At 35.2% G+C, this 15,992-nt stretch overlaps 1 protein-coding gene across 4 annotated transcripts in view; it reads right to left on the reverse strand.

Moving 5' to 3' along the window:
• Window positions 1–15,992, reverse strand: part of ATP8A2 (ATPase phospholipid transporting 8A2) — an 860,692-nt gene that overhangs the window by 219,036 nt on the left and 625,664 nt on the right. For all 4 annotated transcript variants that reach the window (XM_056794696.1, XM_016421852.2, XM_007495237.3 and 1 more), the window contains exon 28: window positions 1,489–1,563. In XM_056794696.1, coding sequence (XP_056650674.1) covers window positions 1,489–1,563 — 75 coding nt within the window. The remainder of the gene's footprint in view (window positions 1–1,488; window positions 1,564–15,992) is intronic.

Raw genomic sequence — 15,992 nt, forward strand, 5'->3', positions numbered from 1 at the left:
CTATAAATGATTCAGTCACAAGTTTTTGATATCTTTAGTTTCATTTTTAAAATGTCCTTACATTATATTTGATTAACTATAATTACATATACATTTGGGTTTAAAAAAAAATGGAATGGACCTGAATTTTTAAAAATGTAATGCCATTCATTGTATAGATCAAGAGTAAATATTAGGTGCCACATTCTGTATATGCTGTGTTCTCTAATATAAACTTTTTGCAAAAAGGGACTATTTAATTTCTTTGTTAGTATTTTGAGCCCTTAGCACAGTGTCTGACATATAGTAGGCACTTAATAATATACTTAGTAATGGAGGACCAAACAGTAGTCTAAATAACTTGTGCCAGGTCACGTATAGCTAAAAGATGCCCAAATTAGGCCTACAACCCTCATCCCTGGTTCGTGGTTATCTCTACTATACCATATTACCTCTGGAAATGGTATGAAAATTAAGTAAAAATTCAATCAAGGAAGCATTAGCAGAGATTTAAGTTGAAACATTTTTCTAAGCTGTTACCTTGTTTTAAGCTAATCATACCAACTTCATTCAATGCTTATGTAAATAGTCTCATGCTGTCCTCATTAAAGGAAGATATTATTGACCCACTAGCAGAAAGGAATAGATTCCAAAGTCTTTTCTGGCAAAGACTGAATTTACACTGATTCAGTCCACCTCCCTTCTAAATCTTACTTGTTTCTAGTTGCATAAATCGGTAAATCCAGTCGGTTAGTGGTATAATTGATTAGCATTCATGGAACACACTACAACTAACTGGTTGATAGAGTTTGAACCTGTCATGTGAACTGAACCTCAATGGCATAGTTCTCTAACTATAAATTCATATACATTACATAAATATTAACATCACTCTAGTGATATTTCTGCATGCCCAAAGACTTCTAAGGATGACTACACAGATGAATTCAGAACTAGTCCAATAATTGAATAACTTTAATAATTTAGAGTAGAAAATTTTGGACTATCAATTTGTTTTTGATGGGATCCAGAAATATGAATTCATCTGTTAGTTTTACTTAAGTCGGAAAACAGTTTTCCACAAGTTAATGTAAGTCAAAAAGAAAGACAATAATTATATATTTTATGTGTATCTCTAGGTTTGTGAATTTAGAAAATAAATTTTGAAATGGAATGTGTTTAGGTAAATTTCAGAAATTTTCATTTGGCCTAAGGAAATATTAAAATGTCACATAGCCAATTGCTAAAAAGGTTGCAATAGTATGTTATCAAGATATATGGAGTAATAATTTCATGGGGTGATTCCAGAATGATCTGCCATGATTGAAAACACATGTGGAGGGTTAGTGCTTCTGCAGGATGTGTCGTGGCCACAAAGGCCCTAAAGATGTATTTGTAGTGCATGATATGTATACAGATGATTGACTTAGATACACTTCCCAGACATAAACAACAATGGAATGTCACTGAAGTTCTGCAGGCTATCAAATGGAGATGGAGAATGCTTACCACATTGTACAAGCCAATGCACCAGCGTTCAAATAAAATCTGCCCAGAAAATCCATTAACGAAGGCAAACCAAAGCTGAAAGAGAAGAAAGTTGTATGAAGCTTTATATCAATATTGACCTAAATGTTTCCATACAGTGAAGAGAAGTGGTATGGAATGTGGACCACCAGCTGGACACAGCTGTTAAGGAATAATTAGCCATAGGGCCATAGCAGTTGTTCTTTCATAAAATATATATTTTGAATAGATCATACTATCAGTATTTTAAAGAAAACATCTGAGGTACTCTACTATTTCATTGTATGTTATGCTGAAAAATGACTCCTAAAAATAAAGCCACAAATGATAACATTCAAATAAAAACCAATGAAGTATTAATTATTAAACACATATATGACATACTCATGGGTTCACAATCTAATTGAGGAGATAAAACTAAGACATTTACATTGTGCTATTTCTGCCTTTTCTGTGCAACCTTCAGTTCTATTTTTCTAAGTAATTTGTGTCCACGTCTTATCTTCCTATTTGTTTTTAAGCTCCTGAAGGAGCTTAAAATGAAGCTCCTATGTCTTTTTTAATCTAGGTATTTTCCTCAGACCTAGAGTACCTTCATAAAGCAAGAAGTTAAAAATTAATCAAATGAAGAGTGAGAACATAAAATAAAGAGCATAATAAAAGAAAGTAATTAATTGACTAAATAGGGAAGTGTAATAATAAATGGTAATATTTCAGAAAACAAGTGGATCAAGCTTCATGTAGTTGAGACAAAAGTAGGCTTCAAAAGAAAGGTAGGATTTTGACAAGCAAAGAAAAGAGAGAAAAGTAGCTGGGAGATGATCTAATTAACAGAAGAAGAAATCTTTAAGACTATCAAGAAAACAAGAAATCAATCAATCCATAAGCATTCATTAAATACCTACTGTTGTGTGAGGTACTTTGCAACAGCATTTTCAAGACTGTCATTATAAATAAAAATCTGATAGTTTATGAATGATTTTGTTGCTTTTTATTTTACAGAGATAAAGTTAGTAATTTAAAAAAAAGCATTAGCACATTTAGCCTTTTTACTATAGCATGTCAACCCATAGAAGCATTTTATCATAACAAATATTTCTCAAAAATAAGTTTTCATTTCTTTTCTTCCTAGGGAGATGCCACACACATTGAAGTAATGGGATTATTTGTTCTGCAACTTTTATGCTCCTCAATGTGTCTAACTGTACCAGTCACAACATAACTGATGTGCCTATTAAACCAAACTGGGCCACAGAATCAGAGAATTTCAGAGTTAGAAGGGACCTCAGTGCTTTACCTGAAAAAGGATTCCTACTACAATGTAGAGAGCACAGAGTGATTCATCTATCTAGCTTTGGCTTAAAGATCATTAAAGAGGGAGGGAATTTATTATCATTTAAATAGACTAGGCCATTTTCAGACAGCTCAGTCTATAAGGAAGTTTTTCCTGACATCAAACTTTAATTTTCTTCTTTGCATCTCTTATGCATTATTATTGTTAGTTCTGCATGGTTCCAACTCTGACCAGGCTAATCTTTCTAAAATGCAATTCTAGAACTTATCATCATGCTACTATATTAGAAATTTACAGTATTGCATAACTATCTATTACATCAATTGTAAATTCTTCTGCCTAGTTTTCAAAACTCTCTATAATTTGATCTCATTGAACCCAAAGCAACTTTATTTCATCATTAATCTCCAATATGTACTCCTGCTTCCTAATTGAGCTGGTCCCATTTTCCTCAGAAAAATACCATGTCTCTGTTTCTATTCTCCTCATAGCCTGGAATACTTGTCAAATATTATTTCCATCTCATGTGGAATTAATTAAATTCAGGTCAAATTTCTACCCCATATTTGAAGTCCTCCCATTAATTAACATATCATCTGACTTTTTTCCCTTAGACTTAAAAAAATTATTTAATTAATTAATTTAGAATATTTTTCCATGGTCACATGATTGATGTTCTTTCCCTCCCCTCCTCCCACTCCCTCCCATAGCCAATGAGCAATTCCAGTGGGTTTTACATGTGTCATTGATCAAGACCTATTTCCATATTATTGATATTTGCAATAGGGTGATTGTTTAGGGTCTACATCCCCAATAATGTCCCCATCAAACTTCGTGATCAATCATATGTTTTTCTTTTATGTTTCTATTCCCACAGTTCTTTCTCTGGATATGGATAGTGTTCTTTCTCATAAGTCCCTCAGAATTGTGATGGGTCATTGCATTGCTGCTAGTAGAGAAAAAGAAGTCCATTACATTCAATTGTGCCACAGTCTCTGTGTATCCTCTGACTTTCTATAACAACAGCCTATACCAAACAGTTTGACATTATTACTGGTTTACATTATTAACTAATATTTCATGTTTGTTTGTCTTGTAGCCTAAGAAGTTCACCATTTCCATTAGGGCAGAGACCATGCATAAACAGTTTTTAAAAGGGCTGAGGGGATCTGGGTCAAACATGTTGACTGACTACATTTAGCACTTTTACAAACATCTGTAAGACTTTCTACTTATTTGTGATATTTGAATACATAAAAGCTGATGAAATCATCAAGAGAGAAAATAGACAGAAAAAAGGACCTAACATAGAAGCTTAGGGGGCATCCACATGTGGTGGGTAAGAGGAAGATCACAATCCACCAAAAGAGACTAAGAAATGGCCTCAGGTGGATAGGAGAAGCAAGAGAGCAATGGAAGAGACAAGGAAGGGGAGAATGCCATTGAGAATGAACTAAGTAAGATGAGGCTGCTTAGATATTTTATAGATCAGAGCAATAGACATTTATCACAACAAATGATCAGAAGAACTATTGGTGCCCGACATAAATTTGGGAAGGTCAGGAGAAGGGAGAATAAAGGGCAGCTGACTAGAGGTCAAACAATGTCACATCTTAGAAGGTGGATGGAAGAGGTGCTCATTTCCTTGGCAGTTACAGATCTAACCGCATATGAGAACTCTGACACATCTAGGCATTGTTTCTCAAGGGGGAAAAAAACAATCTTCACCAAAATTATATGTTTTTTAGCAGTTAGAGAAGGTACAATCCATCCTCCTAAGGAAAAAGAGTATATGAATCCTGTATGTAAGAGGGAATGGGTAATGGCTCAGATCTGAAGCCTGGAAATTCCAGTCAAATCTTTTTGACTATCCACCAACAGAAAAGAAGAACCAGGCAAACAAAAGAAAAAGAAAACCAGGAAGTAGTGATTCTGAACTTTCATTAAAAAAAATCTAATAACAAATTTCCATATGAATTTTCTGAAGTTATATAATTCAAATTGTCTCTCTTGCTCTTTCCCTCCACTCTCCTGGAGCTGTCAAGCAATTCAATCTGGGTTATACATGTATTATCACACAAAGCATGTTTCCATATTTTTCATTTTTGCAAATGAATAATCCTATAAAACCAAAACCCTAACCATGCACCCAAATAAACAAGTGATAAATCATATGCTTCCATCTGCACTATTACTCCAACAGTTCAATCTTGAACTTTTATAAAGAAGAGCTAAAATTTTTATTAAAAAAGCAATAATGTAGACTGATTTTCTTCTCTCCTCTTTTACTTTGTTGCAAATGGAATAATTTGCTAGATGGAATAATTTTAATTTGAGGTCTATGATGATTCATATGAGAATTAGGATAAAGTACTAAGCATCTCTCTATGATATTTAAATATCCAAATGAAATACAGACAAACTGAGGGCCCAGGCTGAAGTTGCTCTGTCTCTGGGAATGGTTCAATGACTTTTTAATGAGATCCTTGACTCTCTCTATGGGTGCCTTGGGAATAAGATATTAGAGATATTATTAAATAATTACATTGGTCACGAAGACTTCGTTGGGTTGTCTTTAAACTTACTTTTATCATGTCTATTGGATTATCAACTCCTTTCGTATAGGATTTTTCTTGATCCTTCCCCCATTCCCAGTGAATGATTGTATTTCCCACCAATACCATGTATTTTCTTGGCACATATTTTAGAGAGTTATACATGAACAAGTTTCCTCTTATAAACTATTGGCTTCTTGGGGACAGGGACTATTTCACTTTTACCTTTGTACTGCCATTGATTGGTTTGCTCTCTCTCAGGTCTTAGCACAAAGTAATGTACATTATAATGACTTTAAATGGTATAAAGCCAGAAATCCACCATATTACCTCACTCCAACTGGCAGTTAGGCGACTCAGAAGAGTTGGAAGAACTGAGTTTAAATACTGCCTCAAACACAAAAGCTATGTGAGCCTGGGAAAGGTTTTAGCCTCAGTTTTCTTATCTGTAAGATGGGGAAATTTATAAAATCTTACGTTACAGTGTTTTTGTGAGGTTCAAATGAAATAATTTATGTAAAGTGCTTTGCCAACTTTTAAGTGCTAAATAAATGTTAGCTCCTGTTGTTATTACTAAGGGGTAAATGAAATATGACCACTAAACACTGCTTATGATCCAATGAGCAGAAAGACCCTATAAAATATAAAATATTCCCAGCTTCTTTCATAATCAGTAATAACTCAGTACCAAATAAACACGAAATATGTAAAAATTTCCCCAATTCATGCTAGCCTTCTTAACTTGATAGTTAAATGAAGCCAATTTACAATGCTTATGAAATCCTGACAGTTCTTTCTAATCCTGTGGTTTCTAAACTCTTTGGATTACTCATCCAAAAATTTTGGGGGTATATACCCCCAATGTGTATATGTATACTCTCATATATATGTATATATCAACTTATTTATAAATTATATAATGACTTACTATTAAACTTATACAGAATAAGAACTACAAAAGACATAATATTGGCAACAGAATCAACAAGAAGCTATTGAAGTTTGTTGAGTAGGGGAGTGACATGGTCATTATGTGTTTCTGTGAATCACTACGAATCACTACGGGAGTTGTGTGGATGAGAGGCAGGAGATTTAAGGCAGGGAGAATAATTGGGCGATTATTGAAATGATTCAGACAAGAGGGAACAGATGTCTGAACCACGGTGGTCGATGTGTGAGTGGAGAGGAGAGGGCAGGCCTTTGAGGTGTGTGAAGGTAGGGCTTTGCTGGGATCTGGGGTGAGGGAGAGTGAAGAGACAAGGATACAACCAAGGTTGTGAATCTGGTGACTATCCTCACTAACCCATACACTCACCTAGCCACAAGAGGTGCTGGTCCAGGAAATCATTGGGTGATCCTGTTTGAAGTGGGCCAGGTAGGAGGTGCTGTGGATGGGAACTAGGCCTAGAGTTAGGAAGATCTGAGTTCAAATTCAGCTTCAGATATGTACTAGCTGTGTGGCCCTGGGTAAATCATTTAACCACTGTTTGCCTCAATTAGTCATCTATGAAATGTGGGCACATTGGAGAAGAAATGGCAAAACACCAGGATTCTTTGCCAAGAAAATGCACATGGACTTTGTCCGGGGTGTCACTTAGAGTCAGACATGACTGAACGACTGAACAGCAACAAGGGGTTAAGTGGTCTATCCCAAGGAGGGAGGATGGGAAGCACCATCCCAGACGCTGATTAGTTCACCGCATACTACTTTGGGGTCCCGCCACGGTCGCCACTCTGAAGACCAAGACCCGAAGTCACATCTGGTTTCGCAGCAACCCTGATGTGAGCGTTCTCGTGCGAGTGCTCTGAGAAGAATTTCGATATGTTTGTACTAAATGATCAATCGCAGGTCTAGCAGACTTTGATGGGCATAACATAAACCACAGAGGATCTTTCTTAATTTCACATTTTTATGCTTCGGTGAAAAATAGTCCCCGCCGACCCCCGTTTACAGGCTTGAGCATCGCCTCCATTCAAGCCTGGGGAGGAGACTGGGGAGGAGACGGCCCCTGCCCCAGGATGTCACGCAGGAGCCATGCATAGTTATAGCCGTTGGCTTCATTCAAACCAAAGAAAGTTTAGTAGGGAAAGAAAAAACAAAAACAGAGGCGGGGCTTGGTAGTCACTTTGTCTTGACAAAATGTTTGAAAACTAAACTGGATTTCATTTTCGTGTTGGGATGATCCCACCGGGCGAAACGTGAGAGGAATGAGAATATGCCGCTGTTTTAGCATGGAGACAAACTGACTTGCCTTCTCTCGTACCTAACTGCGGGAAAGGCTTGTTTAGGCTGTGTGACACGCTGTGGCATAAAATCAGTCTTCCACGCTAGCAAACGCCAGTCCACACAGAAAGTATGAGCACAGGCCAGTTCGTAAACACATGCTGCCTTTTGTAATGGAACTATAAGCTAGAAAGCGGCATGCTTACGTGCATACAACTGCACACACTATGCTATGTGAACGGAGGGACAAAGATCCCCAAGTGATTGTATGGAGTCACCGAAATTGTGGTTGCTTAGAGAGACTGTATTTTATTGTCTGAGGTTAGTGGAAAAAAAGTCCTTCGCCATCACCTTCTTGTTAACAAGGAATATTAAATACATATAAAACGGAGTGAGCCAGAGTCTGGCTCAGTTTGACTCAGACTTAGTACATTGGTAGGAAAACCTGCCAAGTCTTCCTGGCTTGCCAAGCTCCTGGGGTTTTTAGATCTCAAGCACAGTACTGCTAGGAGCAAACTGGCCCAAAGTTATTAAATGCTTTTCCTTCTTGGGAAAAAAGATTCCTTTTCATTTTAACTATTGCCTGAGTTTCAAAAATACCATAATGGCATTACCTAAATGAGCATGTGTGGGTCTCCGGTGATGACCATCAACCTTCAACAAAATTTCTGTAGACTCTTATTGACATCTAGATTCTCATTCAATTCAATGGGTTACTTACCTGGTGGCAGTTGCCATCATTTGAGGCTGTTGGTACATTAAAACGGTGCTACGTTTGGTGAAGTGAGAAGCTATGCTTGTGTTTAAAATGTTTTTAAAAAGTTGCGGTAGTAACTTTCTCATTCATTTGTTAAAAGCACACACAAACTCAGTTCTCTGATGTCCTGATCAGAGTTACAGGTAATGAATAATTCTATAGTTAATATATGTGCTGGTCTGAGGGATATGATGAATATTAAATTTTAGTATGATGAGTTCTTAAATGCCGTTATAATGGTGAGCCATTCATACTTAAATACGATGAAAGGAATTAAGAAAATCCAGAATTGAGTGTGAAAGTCTACATTAACTCCATAGTAACTACTCCATGAATTAATAAGAACTTATTAAATATCTACCCTGTGCTAGGCAGTGGTTTAGGCTTTAGAGATACTCAGACAAATCTAAACAGATCCCAGACTCAGTGAGCATGCAATCTATCAGGCTATAAGTAACCATGAGATGTGATATTCTATACATTTGACATTAGTATTACATGTCCATAAGCATCTAGATAGTGTAATGGAGAGTGCTGGCCTGGAATAAAGAAGACCTGAGGTCAAACCTGGCTTCAAATACTAACTTTGTGACTGTGGATAAGTCATTTAATTTTTGTTTGCCTTGGTTTCCTCAACTGTAAAATGGGATAATATCACCCACCTCTTAGGGTTGTTGTAAGGATAAAATGAGATAATAATTTAAGTAGATTAGTCTTAGCTATCATGATGATTAAACAAAAAATAAGTTCATTTTTACACAGACTCTCAACTAGCAAAGGATCTTACATTTAAGAATGGTGATAGAACAGTTAAAATATATAACAAAATTCTAGCTTCATTAAAAATGAATATAATTTAAAGTAGATTCCTTCAGCACTCTCAACAGAAACATGGTTCACTTTTGCTAATGGATGAATTGGGAAGCAAAACTGAATGAAAATAGAAAATGTTCATTTTTAGTTCTTGGGGTTTCTAAATTATTATTTTTTAACACAAACCAAAATATCAATATGGTAATCCAGTTGTGTTTCTAAAATGGCTTCTATTTCAATTAAGGAAATCAAGAAAGGGAAAATTTAAATGATTATATGCAAATAAATGTAACATTACATTTATATGTTCCTTGAACTTAGACTTCTCTTGGTCCTTTCAAATGATAGATAGTGCATAAAGTTTAACTTTGTGACTGAATATGAAATAGAAAAGGTGAGCCTGGTAAATGTTAAGAAATTTCCTTCAAATATTTATTTTCTCAGCACTACAGAATGTTTCTATTATTTAAAAAAAATTCGTGCTCACAATATGGGACATCAGGTAAATACAAAATTGGTATTTTTTTAAAAAGGGTTTAATTCTGACCAGATGGGGTATGTACAATTAAAGTGATTTTTTAATAAAGGATTCTTGGCACAATAGATTTTAATAGCTCCAAATTGTGTCAAGGACTACTTAGACTTTTATAGTTCAAGGATTAGACTCTTCATACCAAATATAGTGCTAGGGGACCAAACAGCTCAAGAGACTAGTAATGGGATAATAAGCCTTTCATCTAGAGGTCACAAGTTGGAATCTTTTTGTTCATTCATTAATGGCACAGTTATTATCAACTTATTGATGGTCATATAGCACAGTGGTTTTTATTTTTTAAAAGAATGGCAGTAATATTTATGAAATGATTTCAATTTATGAAAGTATATGTGGCTACACATTCTATTACTTATAAAACAAGGTTTTCAACTCATTACTGTTAAGCAGCTTGAGCAGCAGTGTATGAATGAGGGTAAAAAATCTGATCTCCATTCAAATGACTTCCTGTGATCTGATGGAACCAAATTATCTCTTTGAATATTGTTTTCCTTTCTGGAAGGTAATTTGGAACTATGCACAAAGGGCTTTAAAAGAATGCCTACATTTGATAAAAACTGCTGGGAAAATTGGAAAACAGTATAGGAAAGATTAGATTTAGATGAACATCTTACACTCTATACCAAGATAAATTAAAAATGGGTAAATTATTTAAATATAAAGAGTGAAATCATAAATAAATTAGTTTAACATAAATTAGTATAGCTGTCAGATCTATTGGAAAGAAAGGAATTTAAAACAAAGCAAGAGATAGAGAATATTGCAAACTTTAAAATGACTGACTTTGATATCAAATTAAAAAGATTTTGTACAAACAAAACCAATGCAACCAAAATTAGAAAGAAAGCAACAAATTGGGAGAATATTTTTATAACAAAATTCTCTAACAAAGGTTTAATTCCCCAAGTATATAAGGAACTAAGTCAAATTTCAAAAAAAATCGAGCCATTCCCCAATCCACAAATGGTCAAAAGACATGAATAGGTAGTTTACACATGATGAAATCAAAACTATCAATAAGTACATGAAAAAGTGTTCTAAATCCCTCCTGACTAAAGAAATGCAAATTAAAACAATTCTGAGGTACCACCTTACATCTAGTAGACTGACTAATATGGCAGCAAAGGAAGTGATAAATAATGGAGAGGATGTGGCAAAATTGGGAGGTTAATACACTACTGGTGGAGTTGTGAATTAGTCCAACTATTCTAGAGGGCAATTTGGAACTATGCGCAGAGGGTTTTAAAAGAATGCTTACCGTTTGACCCAGTCATACCACTGCTGGATTTGTACCCCAAAGAGACAATAAGGAAAAAGACTTTTACAAAAATATTTATAGTCACGCTCTTCATGATGGCAAAAAACTGGAATGTGAGGGGGTGTCCACTGATTGCGAAATGGCACAATAAATTGTGGTATATGTTGGTGATGGAATACTACTGTGCTGAAAGGAATAATAAACTGGAGGAATTCCATGTGAATTAGAAAGACCTATAAGAATTGATGCAGAGCGAGAGGAGCAAAACCAGAATATTGTACACAGAGACTGATACACTGTGGCACAATGGAATGTAATAGACTTTTCTACTAGCAACAGTGCAATAATCCAGGACAATCCAGAGGAACTTATGAGAAAGAACATTATCCACATCCAGAGAAAGAACTCTGGAACCAGAAATGCATTAGAAAACTATATGATTGAACACATAGTTCGATAGGGATACTCTTAGGGGTTCGATATTAAAGGATTCACTCTCCTGTAAATATGAATAACATGGAAGTAGACTTTGAACAATGATACATGTATAACCCAGTGGAATTGCTTGTCAGCTCTGGGAGGGTGGAGGGAAGAGAGCGGAGGTGAAATCATGAATCATGTAACCATGGGAAAATATTCTAAAGAAAAAAAATAACATTTTTTTCTTATCCATTATTTCAAAAGAATGTTGTAAGGAGAAATATGATGACTTCTCTAAAGTGGTTCTCAAACTTTTTAGTCTCAAGAAACCTTCAAATGTTTAAAAATCATAGAGTATCCCAAAGAGCTTTTATTTATGGAGTTATATCCATCAATACTTACTAAATTAAAAATTAAAACTAATCTTTTAAAATATGCAGGTTCATTAAAATAATATTAAAAGCCATTATGTTTTAATATAAATAGCATAGTTTTAGAAAAATATATCTTCAAAAAATTTAATGAGGAAAATGACAATTTTTATATATTTTAGCAAATCTATTATCCATTCTAATACAAGATAACTAGATTCTTAAATTTGCTTCTGCATTCAATCTGTTGAAATGTTGCTTGGGTTGGAGTATATAAAGAAAATTCATCCACACAAAGATATGTAGTTGGAAAATGGAGGAATATTTTAATAGAAAGAAAATGTCTAAGAATTATTATGACAACAGTTTCGAACTTGTGGACTTTCTGACAAGGTCTATGGACTAACAAGGATCCTTGGACTACATTCTAAGATCCATTTTTTCCTAAAGCCCTTAATGATCCTAGCAAAAAAAGAATTAAATGGAAATAAAGTCTTCAGTTGGACGAATAAAATAGGATGGTAAAATGATAATTCTTTTTGGAAAATCCATTATAAGGAAGTAGAATGTGTTTAAAGGATGTGCAAGGAAGAAATGAAAAGTCCACTGATTCTCATAAGTGCTGATTATTAGCAACAGAGGTGAGAGTTTTATTTAAAACTATTAGGCTGTGACAGTCAACAGATTTGGCTTCTGTCAGATACTAAGAAAAGATAATCTAAAAAGAAAATTTTAGATTAGCAGAAAAACTCAAATACTTTCTTTATACTGGGAACTGTCTTATGAAATTCTAATTTATGTAAAGGTATATTACATGTGTGTATGTGTGCACACATAAACACACTCAAACACATACACCCACATATCATACAGAGCATTAGGCTTATACCCAGTACCAAAGTAGAAGAAGATAGGTTAAATTAACCTACATATTTTAATAATACTCAACTTACTTACTCATCAGTCCAATTTTCTGCATAAATTAATGACATGATTTTACATAAATGTAAAGTCTTACATTTAGATAAAAAAAAATTAACTACAAAAGTATAAGAAGGAAGAGATAATGTTAGAAAGCAATTCACTTGGCAAAAAGATCCAAGGAATCCTAGAAAATCTAAACTTAATAAGAATGCAAATTAATTAGAAAGCACTTATTAAGGGAGAAGGGAATGAGCATTTTTAAGCACCTACTATTCACCAGACACTGTGGTAAATGCTTTACAAATATCTTATTTGATACTCACAGAAGCCCTGGGAGGTAGATGCTATCATCTCCATTTTACAGATGATAATGAGGTAGGCAGCAGCTAAACAACTCACTCAAAAGTTTCATACATAGTTTTTGAGATTAGATTTGAATTCAGGTCTTCCTACCTTCACGCCTGACATTCTTAATTAAATGGTTACTATGAGCAAAGTGCCATGTTAAGAAGAGCATGACAGTCTCTGCCCTCAAGGAGCTCCCATTGTAATGAGGGTGATGACACATATGATGGCATACAGATGAGCCAAATGGAAAGTTCCCATGGTCCTTAGGGAACAGTGGCAAAGCAGATAATAATATGGCAGCTCCAAAGGCTCAAATAATCTTGGGCTGGACAAAAGGGAAAGGAAGTGAGACTCCCACTCCTCACAACTCTGGTCAGACCAGAGTTCAAGTATTTGGTTCTGTGCTTGGTGCTACACCTTGGGAAAGACAGACAAGTTTGAGCATGTTGAGAAGAGGGCAATAAAGCTAGTGGAGAGTCTCGGAATTATTCCTGAGGAAGAAAAAAAATGTAGGGGACATGAAAAAAAGTTTTAGACTTTCTCTGCTTGACTCAAGAGATCATAACCAAGACCAGTGGGTGAAAGTTAAAGAGAGGTATATGACTGTGACAGAATACTATTGTGCTATAAGAAATGATGTCCAGTATAATTTCAGAAAAATCTAGAAAGACTTACATGAATGGATACAAAGTGAAGTGAGCAGAACCAGAAGACTATTGTGCACAGTGTCAACAATGTATTTTGATAAGCAACTGTGAGTGATATGTTTCTTCTCAGCAATGCAGGGATATAAGACAATCCTAAAGTATCACGATGAAAGATGTCATTTGTCTTCTGAGAAAGAACAGATGGAGTCTGAATGCAGACTAAAATGTACTATAGTTTTCTTTCTCCTCTTCTTCCTCTTCTCTTGCTTTTTGAGATATCTTCCACAAAATGATTAATATGGAAAAATGTTTTATGTTTTTATCAGACTGCTTACCATCCCAGGATAAGCTGGGCTGGGGAAGAGAATTAAGAACTCAAAATTTAAAAAAGAAAACGAAAGTTAAAAATTGTTTTAGATGTAATTGGGGAAAATAAAATATTATTTAAAAAGAAAGTTAGAGAAGAACTCCAGCTCAATATAAAGGAAAAAATATAATTACAACTATGTAAAAATGGGATGGACTGTCTTAGAAGGTAGTGAAAGCCTTGGCATTAGAGAGATTTAATCTGAATCTGGATAATCATGTAGTTGTTGTTGTTTTTTTTAAACCCTTACCTTCAGTCTTGGAGTCAATACTGTGTTTATTGGCTCCAAGGCAGAAGAGTGGTAAGGGCTAGGCAATGGGGGTCAAGTGACTTGTCCAGGGTCACACAGCTGGGAAGTGTCTGATGTCACATTTGAACCCAGGATCGCCCATCTCTAGGCCTGGCTCTCAATCCACTGAGCTACCCAGCTGCCCCCATCATTTAGTTGTTTTAAAAGATTTGTGATTTGGTTATTTGGCTCAGGATTTCACTTGATGATCCCTCAAGGCCCTCCCAATTCTAAAGTTCTATGGCTTTTATGTCACAGGTAACTAGACATATTCTCGAAGGGTAACTAGAAATACATTTTAAAATTTGTGATTTGTTGCTATGAACAAAGTTTGGAAAATAGAGGAACAAAAAGAGAGCAGTGAGTTAGGTTTTTTTCTTTTCTTTAAAGAATGGGGGGATGAGGGCTTTGTGAAGGAAGTTTTTGCCTCATCCCCTCTATGCTTGGCTTTACTTCCTTCTCTTTCCTCTGACTTTGAAAAAGCTAAGATTGAAAGATGGGGCTCACTGTGACCACTGTCCTTACTACAACTACTGGCAAGCATGAGAGCAATGTGAGAGTATTGCCAATTTCAGGGTTCATGTTCGGCTTCTGGCTGTGGTCAGAACATATCCTGATGCTATGAATTTCTGGGGACCCATTAGCAAACTCCTCAAATTCTCAAGTATGAAAATATATACCATTTAGATTGGTCATAAGAAAGTATGGGGGGAAATAAGGAGGGAAAAATAACTAGGGACTACTGGTGTCCTTTTTCCTGGGGGTCGTCTATTAATCCCAGGCTTAGGATCTTCTAAAATTACTTAAATACTAATTTTGGAAAAAATTTCTTCACCCTGCTACTATTTCCCCTGGCCCAACAGTGTGAAGCTTTAATTCTACCTCATAGCATCTATAATACCAAGTTGTAGAGATTTCTTCTGGGGAGGAGAAAGAAGAGTATTTACTTTCTTTATGCTCTGGCTCTGGGCTCTTCCACTATGACTGCCAACAAAGCTACCAATTAGTAACAATGTTCATAGAGACATTTATTCCAAGAGCCACATTCAGGATATCATCTCAACTCACAAACAGTGATGACAAAAACCAGAAATAACTTAAGTGGGTATTGACCTGGAGTAGATTTATACTAGTGACCTAGAAACAAGAGCTTAGTATTCTATAGCACTCCTGCAGAACCGTTACTGAATATTCTTTCCCCTGCCCCCCTTTTTCCATTCTCCTCACTTGTATTTTCAGAAGGAGCAAGTGATATTTTCTTAATACATTCTTCTCCCTCAAACAACTGTGAAGGCCGCTTTAATTGCATGTTATTGCTTTATGCATAATTATGGCAATATTAATTCTTGGAATAGTAGGAAATAATTTATTTAAAAGAGCTTGAAGGCATTGGAATAGCAAATCATCCATTCTAAATGAGTATATTTATGATGTCATGATAATAGACAGCTTAACAAGGGCCTGAAATATTTTCCAATCCTGCTAAAGGGCACAGAAAGCTAATATAGTCGGGGTATCAACAATTGCCACAGGCATCAATTACAGCCATAGTAGATGCTTTTATGATATAGAGAAGTTAAATGTCCTTTCTTACTATATACATTTTTTTTAACATTTCTCTAAAAAGCTAATTTATAGTTTTAACTACAAAATAAGATTTAAATAT

The sequence above is a fragment of the Monodelphis domestica genome, chromosome 4 (genome assembly GCF_027887165.1).
Source record: "Monodelphis domestica isolate mMonDom1 chromosome 4, mMonDom1.pri, whole genome shotgun sequence".
Taxonomy (NCBI): domain Eukaryota; kingdom Metazoa; phylum Chordata; class Mammalia; order Didelphimorphia; family Didelphidae; genus Monodelphis; species Monodelphis domestica.